At 36.4% G+C, this 18,699-nt stretch overlaps 1 protein-coding gene and 2 long non-coding RNA genes across 3 annotated transcripts; all 3 read right to left on the bottom strand.

Annotated features, from left to right (window-relative positions):
* Positions 1–937: 937 nt before the first annotated feature.
* Positions 938–4,374, bottom strand: LOC126381541 (uncharacterized). Its single transcript, XM_050031019.1, has 6 exons — positions 4,227–4,374; positions 4,008–4,162; positions 3,866–3,928; positions 3,702–3,788; positions 3,572–3,631; positions 938–3,477 (listed from the first exon to the last, which is right to left on the bottom strand). The coding sequence occupies exons 1-6, from the start codon at positions 4,334–4,336 to the stop codon at positions 2,633–2,635; spliced, it is 1,320 nt and encodes a 439-aa protein (XP_049886976.1). The 5' UTR covers positions 4,337–4,374; the 3' UTR covers positions 938–2,632.
* A 92-nt stretch (positions 4,375–4,466) lies between these two features.
* LOC126381543 (uncharacterized) lies at positions 4,467–5,332 on the bottom strand. Its single transcript, XR_007568863.1, has 3 exons — positions 4,989–5,332; positions 4,622–4,684; positions 4,467–4,547 (listed from the first exon to the last, which is right to left on the bottom strand). It is a non-coding gene; the product is annotated as an uncharacterized LOC126381543 (long non-coding RNA).
* A 1,502-nt stretch (positions 5,333–6,834) lies between these two features.
* On the bottom strand, positions 6,835–8,462 carry LOC126381542 (uncharacterized). Its single transcript, XR_007568862.1, has 3 exons — positions 8,296–8,462; positions 7,995–8,224; positions 6,835–7,775 (listed from the first exon to the last, which is right to left on the bottom strand). It is a non-coding gene; the product is annotated as an uncharacterized LOC126381542 (long non-coding RNA).
* Positions 8,463–18,699: the final 10,237 nt, after the last annotated feature.

Here is an 18,699-nt window from a genome sequence, read left to right as displayed (position 1 = left end):
GTATGACCATATTTCCGAGTTTCGTGCGTCGTTAAAATGGCTCCCTATCCGACTTCGCCGTGATGTGCACATCCTTTCCTTCCTTTACAAAATTCTCTATGATCCTGGTACCCCTTCTTATCTACGGTCCCGCTTCCACCTCCTGCCCCCTCCCTCACGTTCTAGGCGTCCATGTATTACTAAGATGCTGGAGATACCTAGGACCAATACCAATTTTGGCTTTCACTCATTTTCCGTCCGTGCAGCCATGCTCTGGAATAGGCTGCCGAGGGTAGTTCAGGAGAGTTCCTCTTACCTAATTTTTAAGAAGAGAGTCAAAGAGCACTTTTTATCCATAGAATATTCGTAGTCTAAGTATATTGTTATATATATATCCACTTGACAGTCCAGGCGCACTAGCAAATCTAGCCTCAACAGTCCAGGCATTTCGAACTGGCGCGGCGTTCGGTGAGCGATATCGTGGCGTGTTATAAAAAGGCGTGTAACTCAAAAACTACTGTGGCTATAATAAAGAAAATTCAGAAACAGCAAGCGAGACGTGCAATGATTCTAATTAGATAAAAATAAAAAAAGATCACATTATAAAATCTATCTCAAATCCAATTAGAATTGACAGAATCCGCTCATTTTTTCAGTTATCCCAGCCATGCCTGTTAATAGCATGTAAAGTATCATGTTCTAGGAACTGTAATATTTTTTACACTTTTTACTAGTATTCAAATTATATTTTAATGTTATTTAGTTTAAACACAAGAAATATAAATATAACACCTGGTCACGACTTATTTGTAACACCGTATTCTTACCAAGATGGCCGCCCTCGCTAAGTTTCTGTTTACACTGAGCGTTCCTACCTTTTTAAGTCTATGGTAACTATAGTTACCAATAAAGGGTAAGATTAACATGCACATTTTGTGCATGGAATTAAAGAAAGCCAGAAGAAAAATTAAGATTTATTAAATTAATTAAAACTAATTTATAATTGAATGCTCCTGCTCCTGCTGAACACCTTGTCGATAAGATACATAATACATAAAATGCAAAAACATAGTAATTTTACTAAGGCCCATCGTTTTCCATACAAAATTTTAATTTGGAAAGTCTGTATTTAGTTTCTCTTGAAAAGTTGTAATTTGTAACTTAGTTATAACCAGCCAGTACCCCATACATAAAAACTTTATTTTGCATAATTTTGTGAGTGTCCTGGCATAAAACAACGAACTAATTACCAAGACCAATCTATACAGATTATAGTTAGTTGAAAATAACTCCATTAGTTTTACGGTGACCTAATTTAGATAAGCCGGTCCATCGCTTCGGAGTATGTTGGACGCGTACGTATACACCGATGAGTGTATTTTTGAGCCTTCAGGTCGTCCAACTGCCCGGAGAAGTAGTAATAACAAAAGTCAGCGTCAAAAGTCTTAACCGTCAGTATTAATCAAAAGTCGCCAAAAATCTCAATCGTCAGTATTGTCCTGGTTGGTGGTGGAAGTGCGAGGAGGCTTATGATAGGCTTTAAAGCAATACACGATGCACAGATTTACGTCACACTCCTCGCACTTATATGCAGTCCTAGACGGTCGTTTGTTCTTAGTGCACAGAAAACAACGTGTGGCAGTGGATCCCGTTTTCATCGGAAAATGGTTCGAGGCCACGTACGGTCGCGTTGTTTGGCGTGCCACCAATTGAGTCGTCTGTCTATGTCGAATTAGTTTGGGTTCTGTCGTCAAGTCAATGTTTTTGTGCAACCGTAGCAAGTCTTCAGCCAGCGTCCTCCTAAACTGACGGTGATCAAGTTTGTGTGTGGGATTACTATCGTAAATCACAAAGCAGTTAAAGATTGCTGCATTGTAAAGGCGCCTAAACAGCTTCTTGTACCACACTTTAGTTTTCTGTCTCTCAAGAGCTTGACTGGCAAGATACTGATCTTTGCGGTCGACACCTCCCATTGATTTATTGTAGTCAAGGACGACAGCCGGCTTATGTACTTGCGTACGGTTATACGTAGTCACTGATCCGATTAGAAGGGGATGGTAAGTGGAGATCATACTAACGAGGTTAGAGTCACGCCACAACATCACCGACAGATCGGAACAGTAAGATGCCACTATTTCACCTTATCGCATGTCAGTCTTTTTCATAGTCTTTAAACTTTCGGGAACAAATTCTCGCGATAATCTCAGAGTCCCAAATACGTCAGTCTTTTCCTGTTTAAGGCAACGCGCTAATAATGGAGCATTATAAAAATTATCCATTATTAGCGTGTGTCCCCGGTAAAGTAGTGGTCTCATTAAGTCATAAACAATCTGAGAAGTAGCATTTCGCGGACGAAACGTACTGCTCGATTGGTCGTCATGTCGGTCTTGTTGGGTGTCAGGGTCATTAGCTTGGTCCTGCTGGATGACGCGGTCTTCAGGTCGGTGTGGCTGGCTGTCACTGTTGTCAAGTCGCTCTTGCTGTGTGTCCTGATCCTCAGTCTGTTGCTGGGTGTTGTGGTCGTCAGTTTGTCGCATTTGTCTTTTCCTGTTGGGGCCATCTTTTCCAGTATATACCCTGAACTGCCATAGGTAGCCTGATGACGACTCGCATAGCTCATAGGTTTTTACACCTACTTGAGCGGCCTTGGTTGCTACTTTTTAGAAATACTAAGTCGCCCATGCCATTTTAGCAAGCTCTCGTCAATAGCCACGTTCTGTTTAGGGTAATACAGTGATGAAAATTTGGCATTAAAATAGTCGATGACAGGTCTTATCTTATTAAGTTTTGTCGTGTCCTCAGTCGAGTCATTGTCTACAAAGTGTAACATCGTTTTTAACAGGAAGTATCTGTTGTAGGACATTATTCGCCCAAAGAAAGGAGTAGTCCCAAACCCGTCATAAGAGAAGTAGGACTCCTCCGTCACTTTGGGGTATAATCCCTGAAGTATAATCAATGCTAAAAACGCTATCACTTCGTCCCGGTCAGTCGGTGTCCAACGCAAAGTCCGTGTATGTTTTTTCGTTTCTCGGTTTTGTTTTAGTTTTGTCAGTTTTTGTTCACCGTATAGGTTTGTTTGTCGTATCAGCATGTCAACAAAATCAGTGTCAATCATTTTATAAAAAATATCAGTCGGAGTCATGTCGTTAGTAACCGTGAATGTCGGTCCTGGCGAACCAGTAAAGACTTCTCGCTTACCAGTAAAAGTCTGTCTGTCACACGTCCAATTAAATTCAAAAAAATCGTTAGTAGGTGCCAAGTCTCTCACACATATGTCATCAGCTTCCTCTTGCGCATGAAGTAAAGAAATTTGTTCAGTAGTTAGTCCATCATCGTCTGCTGCGCAGTCAGTGGCTGTACGAGTATTACTTTGTGTCGAGAGTGAGATACCCAAGTCAACGTCATTACTGTCGATATCGAGTAAGTCTTCGTCCTCACTATCAAAAAAGTCTGTCATCCAGCTAGTCACAGTCTCGGCAAAGTGATCGTCGTTCATAGCTGAAAAAGTATTTATAATATTAGCACAGATTTTTTATCATTTTCAGGGACTAATTGTATAAGGATATAGTCAAATTAATTAAAAGTGTTTCACCTATTACACTCCTTTTCGACGTACTGGCAGTTGGCGCCGAAAATATAGACGGGCGGACCTCTGCAAAAGAATATAATTTAATGCGAGTTCAAGTACGCTTACACTCCACAATTTTGTATTAACCTGTTACCAGTGATATCTGAGTCGTCGTCACCAGCGGGTGCTACGACGGGAGCAGGCGCAGCGACAATAGATGCGGCAGGTTCGGGTGCCGGTACTGTAAACAAAATATTAATAAATGCGGGTTTAAAGACGATAACTACACTTTTATATGATTATTAATGAGTTTTTTACCCATATAAAATTCGTCGGTGTTCCCGACCACTTCTCCGCCAGCGACGTCGGTGGCTTCGGGGGCTGGATCACAAACAAAGCAATTAAGTGCGGGTTTAAATCTATTGTGTTTAAACTATACAAGTTAATCTCTTTAAATTACCAATAATAATGAAGTCGTCCGTGGCCACAGGCACGGAGACTACCTGGCCAACAGGTGCATTGGAAGTCGAAGCCACAGGCACGGAGACTACCTGGCCAGAAGGTGCATTAGAATTCGAAATAAATTCTATTGCACCGCGTTCTGGCGATGGACGTCTAAAACAAAAGCAAACATATAGACATGACAATAACATAAATAACAATAACGAAGATTACTTACTGCGTGCGGCGCTTTCGTGGAGGCGCATCAGGCAATAATATGCGATCTAATTGCGCCTGCCGCTTTCTGTCTATAAACTCCTGTTGGATATCTACTGGCAGTTTAGTCATACGTTTTTTCGTAATTTGTCTCTGTGCCCTCACTTCAGCTATAAGATCTCTGAAAAAAAGCAGTCACTGTTTAGAACTGAAGATAAAAGAACGCTAGTTATAAATTGAATTTGTGTGCAATAATACTTACTCTACATTGTCAACTTCGCTTCCTCTGTGTGCACGCCCACCTCTTCCCTGTCCACGTCCTCGACCTCTACCTCTTTGAACACTGAAACGTAAAACAGCATATTATTATGTTATACATACTTTATAATCACGAAAACAGAAATAAATAATATTTACCTTTGACGACTTGCCGATTCGCGACTTGTCGGACTCAAGTCGCGACCTTTTTTGTTTGGTAATCTAAAATAAATACTTAGTAATTAGTACCTATAATCAAAACATTATGCTTGCACAGTATTACAAAAATGTCATACAAGAAAACCGCAAAATTAACCACTAGGATTTGGATTAGTATGAAAGTTAGTATTGTAGCATTTGATTATTAAATTAATTAATAAACCACACAAAAATCATGTCACACGAACACAAAAAAAATTACACCAAAACGTGCTCCAAATACAAACACCAAAGTAACTGTAAGCTCAAACAAAAAATAAGCGCGTTCAAGCAGCCATAGAAAGATAATCGCTCCGTTTGTACGAACCCTTAAACCCAGATAAGTCGATGGTAGGTTTAGTTACCATGATAAAAGTTGACCAAATTTGGTGTACCCTGTAATCTAAATCCTGGGCATCTGCTGAAATAATTGTTTATTTAGGTAAATAATTTGTTTCCACGAGTAACTAATAAGTAACCGTGATGTATTTAAAACATTTTAAAATATAATGCGTCGTGTAATATTCTGTAATTTGCCTCCATTTTTGTCTCAGGAGACGTTTTTTTGATACGATATTTTTCTCTTAATGATTTTGGAACAAAATCATGGCTTAAATGTTCAGGTTTTTGTAGAAAACGGTAGAGGATATATTCAAGGTGTATGCTAATCAATAAAAATAATATATTTTATATACTTACGGCATATTTGTTGTTTAAAACACTCACTCGCAAACACAGTAGTTGACAGTAGACTCGACCAACACTCGTCTGACTTTGAAAGTTGTTTTTTTAATGTTATCAACTCATAGGGAAGAGATGCAAATACCACCTAGTAAGGTTTTTTATAGTACACAATACTAGTATAATTTTATAATCTATACTAGCTTGTAAAACTAGTTAATCCGTAAAATTGGTCACCCTAACGGAACCCCGACAATTGGTAAGTATAGCTACCACCGACTGCTGAGGTGAATTTGGAATCGGTAGCTATAATTACCAACGACTGTAGAGTGGATATAATAGGTATGTATGTAGGTATAGTATATTTTATATGTGTATATATTTATAGAGGCTTAGGCATATGTTTGTGTATATATATTTTTTTAAACGGTTTTATATGTAGATATAATTATTATAATGTATTTAATATATTGCACCTCTTTTTATTCTTCCGCAGTTACTCTAATACTACCTCTGGGTTGGCTGGAAGAGATCTCTCTTAGAGATAAGTCCACCCTTGTAAACGTCCATTTCTTGTTTGTGATGTAACTAGTTGTTAAGTGCAATAAAGTATATTAAAGACACCCTACGACCTGGTGAAACTATCGCACGTGGAACTTTTTGGTTTTCACGATACCTATTCAAATCTTGGTCAAATTCTATCGCCGGTGACATGCTCCGCATCAGGGAGACACCCTACGGCCTGGCAAAACTATAAAACCTGGAGCAACTTTTATTTCGCATAACATATTTCTATCGCCGGTGACATGTGTGCTGTCAACTTTTGCTGGGGTTTTTTAATTTCTGCCTAAAATTCTTGTGAACCTATTCCATAAATTTTAAGCCTGTCGTTTACCCGTCAGCTGATAATAAAATGACAGGTATAACTTCATATAAACTTAGATAGTGTGTACTGGAATCAGCACCAATAACACACGTTACTCTTGCATATTTAGTAACTAGGTAGGTAATAGAAATATTTTATAAAAAAGCTAATAGATGACTTTCCAGGCTAGGTTCTCAAAAAAAAAATACAGATGGCGCTGTCCAGATTTAACATGATAAATACCTATTTTCTCATTGCTCGGGTAAATAAATATTATTTAAATGTAATGGCAAGGGTATATAGGCATATTTATACGATCGCACATCTGTACAGCGCCATCTATTTTTTTTGGGGACGTAGCCTGGAAAGTCCCTCATTGGTACCTATAGATTTTGTAATTATATTTTCTTGCATTTAGACCAATAAAGACCACCAAAGGATGTTTGATGTGAAAATCTGGTCCCAAGAGGTCAAAAATTAAATGTAACTAACAATTTTGATACCACAAAAAACATTGATTGTGAGATCCTATCAGTTGAAGTGGTGCTAAACGACGTGATTACTATTTTTATTTATCAAAATAATTTTAAAAAGAAACAATTTTATTAAAAACATAATGAAAGATATATTTTTAGAAATAATTTGTTTTATTATATTATTCATACTCATACAAAATATTCCTACATTTAAATAAATAGTTCAAATAAAACAGCAACTTAACCATATACTCTCGGTCTATGTGGTCCAGTGGCTAACATTCCGGAGGTCCCAGGTTCAAGTCCCGGTGGGGACAAAACACAAAAATTTCTTTGTGATCCCTGATTCAGTTAGGACATTGCTGGCTGATCCAACGACATTGGCGGCTCAGCAATAACCCTGGTTGATGAGGTTGGTCATCCACTTCACAACCTACATGATAGAAGAAGAACAAGTACCTATTTATGATTTTTGAACAGACTTAATATGGTAACATATTAGTAAGTAGGTAGAGAATAAACTTAACAATAACATTAAAATATACAAAGGTTTTTATCTATTTCATGATTTAATAATATAAATTATAATTATAAAGTGATATAAACTCATAGTTTACCAACATCTATGAACAAAAAAAAAAACCCCGACAAAACAAAAGTACTCAATTATTATGAAAAAAAGTGAAAAAAATTAAAAACCCTATAAAAAGCAAAAAATAACTTATCCCACATACCTATGCTTGCAAGCAAACTGAACGTGTAACATTCCTATCACATAACAAACATCTCTGATGACCTCGAAGACCTGAACCGATTTCTACCAAACATAGCTAAGAACACTCTCGACTAATATAACTTACAAACAAAAAAAAAACATATTAAAATTGGATCATCCGTTTGGGAGCTACGTTGCCACAGATAGACACATACACACACTTCAAACTTATAACACCCCGTTGTTTTTGCATTGGGGGTTAATAAATATATACATTGCAACAACACACCTAACACAGCTTTTATGTTCACTAGATATTAATGCTTTTGAGGTGAGCTCATCCTGCAAACAACGCATACATGGGCATCCATCAGGCATCTGAAAGCAAACACGAATGTTTTTAATAGTATATTGCACAATATGCCCGATTGTATCAATATTATTTAATGTGTAGAAATGGAACTGAAACATTGGCAACAATAAATTAAAATTAGAACAATGTTTTAATCATAATTAAGGATTGCCTTATAACAATTATGATTGAAACACATTTTTTTTCATGTACAACATAAATTAAAATACTTAATACTTTAATACCTATCTCGGAGATTGTTTTTCTATATAATACCACTCTTCACTTCTTTCCATAAGCCCATGGCCTGTGATTTTATCTTCGTGACTGCTTTCCCAAAGATATTCCACAACTTATACAGACATAATTGTTTGTAACTGTCCGATTGGAACATTCTTCAGGAAACTTGTTATTGTTGCTTACATCTCTTAGTATGAGTATGAGTTAGTATGACAAAGTCGATCAGCATTCACACCTATAAATAAATAACTATATAATAACAGTGTCATATATAATAACAATGTCATTTGATTGTATGTTACTTACATTGCAATTTATCAACGAACATTATCCACAAACTTTTTATCATATCGGCTCTATCCAAAACACACAATGGCTCTGGAAGTTTTTACAGTAGAATATCGACGCTCTCGCACGATGAACTTGTAAGCTACAAATTCTAACAAAGTAGCACAGGAAATTATCTTTTTTTTTTGTTTTGGTTTTCCCCGAAGGGTAAGGCAAAGGGAACTATGCCCATACAGCCATGTCTTACGTATTTTTTTTCTTGATGATTAATGAAATGATAAAAGGTGATGATGATGAAACCTAAGCCCCCACCCTCGGAGTAGACTCCCACTCCGAACCCCAAACGAATTAACTCAAAAGTCCGCATAAACTTTCGAGTTATGGAGCGGCTTCTTGGCACGAAGCGAAAATAGGCAGATACACTTTGTTCATTGAATACTCCGATATAATAACACTCGCGAATGTCTTCCGACTAACTTAATGCGATCATTAACCACAAAACACCACTTCGTATTAATTATTTAGATTATTCAATGAAGAAAGCAACTGTCCCGTTCCCGTTTCCCGCCAAAAAGCAGGAAATTATCAAGAGAACTTCTCGGCAACGAGACCACAGAACGAGACCATAAGACCATTATGTTTAGTTTTTTTTGGTTATTTTGTACATAGGATAGGCAAAGGAAACATAACCCATACAGCCAAATACTATACTAGGTACGTTAAATTCGTTAAAATCAATAAACGTATTTTCATATTTTCAAATCGGTTGGCAATGGAATCCACAGGTTACGCAAATGTATTATTATGTCATAATTATAGCCTCATCTTTTTTTCTTTTTGGAAATTTTTGGCCTGGTTACATAGACCTTTAGGTTTGTGATATGAATTAACTCAAAAGTCCGCATAAATTTTCGAGTTATGAAGCGGCTTTTTGGGACGAAGTGAAAATAGATAGTACCACTTTGTTTACTGAATGTTTATTTATACTTTATATTTATATATTTTTCCGATACGATAACACTTAAGTGAATGTTTTTCGATTACTTCTTCATTTCGTATTAAATATAAATAGATTATTCAATGAAGAAAACAACTTTCCCGCCAAAAAACAATGGAAAAATTAATGAAACTACTCAATCTTCATTGCTTATTTAAAAAAGTTAAATTGTACTGAAGTAACAAAAAGCAATTAGATTTTATATTGCTTATTTATTAATTCCATCGACATCTATGCGACCGAATGAAGAAAAAAGTACCTCAATATTTTTCGATATTGGCTGTTTGAATCTGCTTTGCCAGAATTTCTTTGTCTCATGGAAAAAAAAAGTAAACTCAGTACCCAAACCGTTGGCGCGAAAAAGTGACAAGCGTTTTTTCACTTGTATTTCAAGATTTCCAAAGGTAAGTCGATTTTGTTATTGATAATTTAACAATTATTTATAAATATTTTTAGGTATATAATCTTTAAAATCGTAAAATAGTTAGCCATATAAACATAATTATTATAATTGTAAGATCTTTAACTATCTGTACTGATTTTCTCTTTTTCACATAATGAAAGTGAAACATTAAAAGGCAAGTACCTACCTACTTAAAGCTATAATTCTTATTTTATTGTCTATTAGATAAACACAAATAGTACAGAAGTGGTTTGTTTATAGATGAAGCGTTCAAGCGTCGAAATTCCATCGTGCTCTACAATGCGTCGCCGTCGCGTCGACGACGAGCCTGCTGCAACCTGCATCGGTGCCGGTAAGTATTTAGATTTTAACGAGCTTAATTCCAGTTTACCAAACGATCGATTGATTTTATGATGATAAAATAGCTGCTTTACATCAGTCATGGAAAAAACTTTACTTAATAACAGGCAATAGGTAACCTACGTAACCTACTTAAATCAATTGCATTGCCCCTACTTATGCTGTGTGACTAGAATAGGCGATAGTTAATTACTATTAATATTTTTTTAGATTATATAAGTATGTTGGTAGGTATATGAAATAAGTTAATTAACCTATGATAAATTTAGATGAGATCATAACACTATAGATAATAACTAGCTTTTGCCCGCGACTTCGTCCGCGTGGCGTGTTATATAAGAGAGATCTTTGTGTGTGTAGGAGTGCATATCAAATTTCAAGCATCTAACTTATGCAGTTTAGATTTTTTCATACAATTTTTTTCCCAATAACTCCCATTTTTCAAAATACAGCCAAAAATAAACTTTATATTTACTAAGGTATGCATGCATGCTAGATTGAATCAATTGATTGAATTGATTTTTTTTTAATTGATTGTTCATTGAGTTTTAATTTTAATACACACTTCCTCTCTTCCCTTCAACGTTGCTGTGCCCTACAGGGTCCATGTTTTAGTTCCTATGCCTATGTAACACCCCATTGTACTACATGGAATGCAATAAATAATTTAATTGAATTGAATTGAAAACATCTATCTTACGCGGTTTCGATTTTTTCATACAAATGTTTTTTTTCCCGCTAACTCCCGTTTCCGTGGGAATTTTGCAATATCCTGTTGCAACTAAGGTTTAAGTTAACTAAGGTACCTGCATGCCAAATTTCAAGCGTCTAACTTAAGCGGTTTAGATTTTTCATACAAAAGGATTTTCCCGCTAATTTCCGTTCCCGTGGGAATTCCGGGAATTCCTTTCTTAGTGCACCTCTACGGTACCTAAGCTATGTCCCTTCCAAATTTCAAATGCCTACATTTAGCCGTTCAGGCTATGCGTTGATATGTCAGTCACTGAGTCAGTCAGTTTCTCCTTTTATTTAGATTTGATTTTTTCATACAAATGTTTTTTCCCGCTAACTACCGTTCCCGTGGGAATTTTGTAATATCCTGTTGCAACTAAGCTTTAAGTTTATTAAAGTACCTGCATGCCAAATTTCAAACGTCTAACTTGAGTGGTTTAGATTTTTCATACAAAAGGATTTTTCCGCTAATTCCCGTTCCCGTGGGAATTTCGGGAATTCCTTTCTTAGTACACCTCTACGGTGTCTAAGGTACCTGCGTGCCAAATTTTAAACATCTTACTTGAATGGTTTAGATTTTTCATACAAAAGGATTTTCCCGTTAATTCCCGTTCCCGTGGGAATTTCGGGAATTCCTTTCTTAGTGCACCTCCACGGTACCTAAGGTACTTGCATGACAAATTTCAAACGTCTAACTTGAATGGTTTAGATTTTTCATACAAAAGGATTTTCCCGCTAATTCCCGTTCTCGTGAGAATTTCGGGAATTCCTTTCTTAGTGCACCTCCACGGTACCTAAGGTATCTGCATGCTAAATTTCAAATGTCTAACTTGAGTGGTTTAGATTTTTCATACAAAAGGTATTTCCCGCTAATTCCCGTTCCCGTGAGAATTTTGGGAATTCCTTTCTTAGTGCACCTCTACGGTACCTATGGTACCTGCATGCCAAATTTCAAACGTCTAACTTGAGTGGTTTAGATTTTTCATTCAAAAGGATTTTCCCGCTAATTCCCGTTCCCGTGGGAATTTCGGGAATTCCTTTCTTAGTACACCTCTACGGTATCTAAGGTACCTGCATGACAAATTTCAAACATCTAACTTGAATGGTTTAGATTTTTCATACAAAAATATTTTTCCGCTAATTCCTGTTCCCGTGGGAATTTCGGGAATTCCTTTCTTAGTGCACCTCTACGTTATCTAAGGTACCTGCATGCCAAATTTCAAAAGTCTAACTTGAGTGGTTTAGATTTTTCATACAAAAGGTATTTCCCGCTAATTCCCGTTCCCGTGAGAATTTTGGGAATTCCTTTCTTAGTGCACCTCTACGGTACCTATGGTACCTGCATGCCAAATTTCAAACGTCTAACTTGAGTGGTTTAGATTTTTCATTCAAAAGGATTTTCCCGCTAATTCCCGTTCCCGTGGGAATTTCGGGAATTCCTTTCTTAGTACACCTCTACGGTATCTAAGGTACCTGCATGCCAAATTTCAAAAGTCTAACTTGAGTGGTTTAGATTTTTCATACAAAAGGATTTTCCCGCTAATTCCCGTTCCCGTAGGAATTTCGGGAATTCCTTTCTTAGTGCACCTCTACGGTATCTAAGGTACCTGCATGCCAAATTTCAAACGTCTAACTTGAGTGGTTTAGATTTTTCATACAAAAGGATTTCCCTTCACTACTCTGCTCCTATTGATTGTAGCGTGATGAAAAGTATACTATGACCTGTCCAGGAGTGTGAAGAATAATTGTACCAAGTTTCATTAAAATCCGTCCAGTAGTTTTTGTTTCTATAAGGAACATACAGACAGACAGACAGACAGACAGACAAAAATTTTACTGATTGCATTTTTGGCATCAGTATCGATCACTTATCACCCCCTGATAGTTATTTTGAAAAAATATTTAATGTACAGAATTGACCTCTCTACAGATTTATTATATGTATAGATAATAAGATTGAATCCTTTTTGAATTATAACAATCCGAGTGTGATTCTGGTTTGACAGCAACCCATGTTGTAGCACAACAGTAACATCACTCATTATGAGATGATCTGTAATAAGTAGATCTGTAACAAATTACCTATAATACACACAAAAGTTAACCTATGACCGTAGTATTATTACTTATTCTATGCTATACTAATACCAGTCACTCTCTTAATATTCTGTGTGAAAAGTTAAACCTTTCTCTAAAATCGTGAAAAAGCCAACTAAATAATTATGTCTGTTTTATGTGTAGAAGAAGTAGCGTATTTTATCAAAAATGACAAGTTACTACAGATGGTTAAATACAACTATAACCAATCTTATAATAATATTATAAGATATTAACTATCTAACTAAGAATTATAGAAATAAGTAGTAACTAGGTAACAAAATTATTATAAAGTTACCTACTTAATTATATAATACAGCTATTTATAATAACAAAATTATATCAAACAAGTTATTAAGTAAGTATATAGATATCGAAGCTTTGAAGTATTTAGTTTATCTAAAAAAAAAAGTTTGAATGCTATAATAACATTTGTCTACAATAAACTTATTTAAATTACTGTTAAAGGGTGTATGTAGGTTTGTCTATATTTTGAATATGGTTAGGGATATGGTTATATATCTTGATGACCATGTGGTGGGGACTGAAGGAAACTAATCTAATTCAACCGACTTCAAAAAAAAGGTTATCAATTTGATCCATATGTATATCGTAATGTGTGTTAAATTTTCCATATACATGCCTGTATGTTTGTCCATGCATTTCGTAAAAACTACAAATCGTATTGCAATGCTTTTTTATTAAGTATCGTCCAACATAGAAAAGAATGCAAGTTTCATCAAAATTGGTTTAGAAATTTCCAACTTATGGTTGAAAAACAGTTAAAAATTAGGAACTTTGTGTTTCGACTATACTAATAGAAGCTTAGAGCTTAAGTAAGTATGGATACTAATGGTTTGAAAGTAAATTAAAGAAAATTGGAAAACGGTCAAGGGTGTGTCGGACACTATTAATATTATTAGGGACACTCGAGTTTATACAAATAAAAAGTAATTTCAAAATTTAGATTCTAATGTATTCAACTAAATATTATTTCTTACTTTTTATTTGACAGATTTTGAAGTCCGTTTTATTTTTTTTTATTACTTATTGTGACAGCTATAAAGTAACAACTTTATAATTATTTTGTTTATTACTTTACATCTATCTAAAGATATGGAAAACGCCGAATACAATGAGTGTCTAAAAAATACGATACCTCCACAACCCTGATACAGTAAAAATATAATATAGGTAGGTATATATACTATGTTATACTATATTTTATGTGTATATGTACCTAAGGTTCCGTCCACAGAAAATGTTAGTAAAGGAAAAATCTGTGTATGTAAGTATGTATACGTATCATACGTAGATACACATCTAACGCATAAGTACGAGCGAGACAGACCATTCTAACGCAGTATTATTCTTTATTTGATGCCTATAGCTTAAGTGAATATCTAGATACTTGAATTTCGCCATCAGAGTTTTCTTTTACTAACCTTTTCTGTGGACGGAACCTTCGGTGCGCGAGTCCAAATCGCACTTGCCTAGTTTTTTTTTTTTTTAATTTTTGACAAATATACATACCTACTTCACCTGTATTAGTCTGAAATAATCCCACGCTATGATGCAACAAGATCAAAAGAAGAACAAAAACTGATATTACGTTTTCCTGTTATTTTATATTTAATTTTCGAAATATTCCGTCAATAGAGTGCTGCATTGCGTACATACATAATATCTCGCCTATTTTCCATTGGGGTAGGCAGAGAACAGACTGTATAATCCTTTATTTAAGTAAAGTGCAGTGTAGTAAATCGACATGTCTTCTAAATATTTTATAACGAGGGTTTGCGTTGCGTTACATCAATTGAGTTGAATGTTTGTATACCGGTACGTCACCCTCTCGATGTCATTGGTCTTAAAGTCATTTTATTAGGTAGGTACCTGAATTAAATATTTATGTTACAATGATGTAATTAATTAATTGCTTGATATTTTATTAAAACTGTCAAAAGGTTACTTTGAATATTTATTATACTTTGAATAACTTTGAATGATAAAATAGTGTGTTAAGGGATTGTTGTAAAAGAAAATGTAGTGAAGAGAATTGACAAAAGGACGCTTAGATAGGTTGGACAAGGCCAAGATTTATTATACGGATGTAAGTGGTAAAATCCGAAGTGGATGGCCTAGGTGGTACATACCTCGATTAATTTCAGGATGTTTAAAGAAACGCCACGGTCAAGAGTACTGGGAACCGGCGAGCATGCATAAATGAGTGTACTTTGATAAGAGTGGTGTAACGAAGCATTTCGGACCAACGAGCCTTGTAGCGACATCTTGTGGTTTCTGACGATATAACGTTGTTTTTATATTTTACCCGCAGGAAATCACAGATGGCGCTGCAGGGTTATCGATGGGCCCGAATATTTTTAATTATTTTATTTTCTTCAAAATTTGGTATATTAAAATTATCTGCAACATTTATTTTTGATATATTATAATTATATTGTTTAAATTTTGGGATCAAACAAGTCGGTCGATTGTTGTCGTTGATTCGGCGAATTTATGGTTTGGTAGATTTTTTCTAGTTTGGCAACTTTGTTCGTGGTTCTTGTGTCAGACTGACAGCTGGCTGAGCTGAGACAGGTTTTGGAAAGTGGGGTCGTCGCGAGAGCGCCGGAGACTCCATTGCCGAAACCCGAATGTGGGCAAATTAAAGCCACAATGTATCGGCGGCATCAAGAGCCGATGTCTTGATTAATAGAAATAGCTTAACCGAGATGGTGAGTCCTCGCAATTCTTCGTGCATATTTTTGCACCAACTTTGTGATAACCTCGAGGTCCTTGTTTTCAGCAATATCACTGAAATCCCATCGCCTAAGGTCCAGTGGGTGGGTTTAGGTTTCATCCGAGCGATGCCCAACTATCCCGGATGAACCTGTAAGTTATTTTCTTTGTTTTACACTCGTGAGTTGCCTTGCCACGCTGTCAGCTGAACCACATGCTAATCATTGCCATTCCTTGTTGCAGATGGGGTTTTTTTCTTTAAGTTTTTAACGTTTATAAAGTTTTTGAGTTTTAATTGTTTTAACGTCTTTAAAGTTTTGTTTAATTTTCTGACGTTTTTAAGTTCTATGAAGAAGTTTATGATTGGATCAGACTATTTCAACAAATTTTGTGAATGAAGATTCCTACTGTTTTCTTCTGCATTTGAGAGTTATTTCAAGCTTCATTTCGGCGGAGCTCCACTCCGGATAAGGCTCGGTGAAGGACTGCGAGGTTGACCGGTGGACGTGCAGCCCGCCAGCTGCGTAACAGTTGGCCCGCTGCGCCGCCATCGTCCAGCACGCCCTGGCCTGAGCCGGCCTCAACGCATCACCTGTATGGTATTCCGGAACGCCTCAGGTAGGCTTGATAGTCGGAGGTCCTCGAGTAAGTGAGGTGCCTACAGGTGTACGGACAGTGTTTTAAACATAGTGATATCCCATGGTTGTTACGGAGTGACAATTAACCTGACGGACCAAAGCGCGACCTGTCTCCCTCCATAGGGTTTTTACCTGCCCATGGTTGTACTTTAATAACTATAATTGTAAAATATACATTGTACAAATTCAAGGGAGTTTTCTTTGTCTCATGCTCACCGGTCTATAACATCTAGCTGTGCCCTTCAGGTAAACACCACTTTATAAATTTTCTGAAACATATCGGTATTACCATAACACCCATTTCCTATTACACCTCACTTTACATATGGTAGCAAAAGATTTTTGTTTCAGTGGTAGAAGCGAAAGTGACGTGTCAGGATCGTAGTAAGTGGAATTGCGTGGCCGATCCCAACGGAAAATAGGCGTAATCTTAAGTATGTGTTTTTTCGAGAAAGTTGCTTAGCCATTTTCTATATTGTAAAGTCGGCGCCTCGTATTTTTTTTACTTCAGCCACAGCTACGATGGCAATGTTGTCGACTTGATTCATCGACCTTTGATGTTCAACCACAATGTGTGCTCTACATGACCGTCGCGACTGAAATGATTATCGGCGGCGGCTTTGTGCGGCACGAGCTGGCGGCACTGTGTGAAAGTGCTTAAACGAATGCCATTTTAACTACTTATTAAAAAAATCACCTACCTAGGTTTATTGATCCGACTGAAATTTTATATGTATGCGTAGTTTTTTTTTATATTAGGTAGGTAACTTAGTTCTCATATAAAAATTATTGCATTCCCTATAATAATATCGGTGAATAATTGTTTTATTAAAAAACTAGCTTTTGCCCGCGACTTCGTCCGCGTGGCGTGTTATATAAGAGAGAGATCTTTGTGTGTGTGGGAGTGCATATCAAATTTCAAGCATCTAACTTATGCAATTTAGATTTTTTCATACAATTTTTTTCCCAATAACTCCCATTTTTCAAAATACAGCCAAAAATAAACTTTATATTTACTAAGGTATGCATGCATGCTAGATTGAATCAATTGATTGAATTGATTTTTTTTAATTGATTGTTCATTGAGTTTTAATTTTAATACACACTTCCTCTCTTCCCTTCAACGTTGCTGTGCCCTACAGGGTCCATGTTTTAGTTCCTATGCCTATGTAACACCCCATTGTACTACATGGAATGCAATAAATAATTTAATTGAATTGAATTGAAAACATCTATCTTACGCGGTTTCGATTTTTTCATACAAATGTTTTTTTCCCGTTAACTCCCGTTTCCGTGGGAATTTTGCAATATCCTGTTGCAACTAAGGTTTTAGTTAACTAAGGTACCTGCATGCCAAATTTCAAGCGTCTAACTTAAGCGGTTTAGATTTTTCATACAAAAGGATTTTCCCGCTAATTTCCGTTCCCGTGGGAATTCCGGGAATTCCTTTCTTATTGCACCTCTACGGTACCTAAGCTATGTCCCTTCCAAATTTCAAATGCCTACATTTAGCCGTTCAGGCTATGCGTTGATATGTCAGTCACTGAGTCAGTCAGTTTCTCCTTTTATTTAGATTTGATTTTTTCATACAAATGTTTTTCCCGCTAACTACCGTTCCCGTGGGAATTTTGTAATATCCTGTTGCAACTAAGCTTTAAGTTTACTAAAGTACCTGCATGCCAAATTTCAAACGTCTAACTTGAGTGGTTTAGATTTTTCATACAAAAGGATTTTCCCGCTAATTCCCGTTCCCGTGGGAATTTCGGGAATTCCTTTCTTAGTACACCTCTACGGTGTCTAAGGTACCTGCGTGCCAAATTTTAAACATCTTACTTGAATGGTTTAGATTTTTCATACAAAAGGATTTTCCCGTTAATTCCCGTTCCCGTGGGAATTTCGGGAATTCCTTTCTTAGTGCACCTCCACGGTACCTAAGGTACTTGCATGACAAATTTCAAACGTCTAACTTGAATGGTTTAGATTTTTCATACAAAAGGATTTTCCCGCTAATTCCCGTTCTCGTGAGAATTTCGGGAATTCCTTTCTTAGTGCACCTCCACGGTACCTAAGGTATCTGCATGCTAAATTTCAAATGTCTAACTTGAGTGGTTTAGATTTTTCATACAAAAGGTATTTCCCGCTAATTCCCGTTCCCGTGAGAATTTTGGGAATTCCTTTCTTAGTGCACCTCTACGGTACCTATGGTACCTGCATGCCAAATTTCAAACGTCTAACTTGAGTGGTTTAGATTTTTCATACAAAAGGTATTTCCCGCTAATTCCCGTTCCCGTGAGAATTTTGGGAATTCCTTTCTTAGTGCACCTCTACGGTACCTATGGTACCTGCATGCCAAATTTCAAACGTCTAACTTGAGTGGTTTAGATTTTTCATTCAAAAGGATTTTCCCGCTAATTCCCGTTCCCGTGGGAATTTCGGGAATTCCTTTCTTAGTACAC

Source organism: Pectinophora gossypiella, unplaced genomic scaffold (genome assembly GCF_024362695.1).
Source record: "Pectinophora gossypiella unplaced genomic scaffold, ilPecGoss1.1 Pgos_60, whole genome shotgun sequence".
Lineage (NCBI taxonomy): Eukaryota > Metazoa > Arthropoda > Insecta > Lepidoptera > Gelechiidae > Pectinophora > Pectinophora gossypiella.
This window is presented reverse-complemented; position numbering and strand designations above follow the sequence as displayed.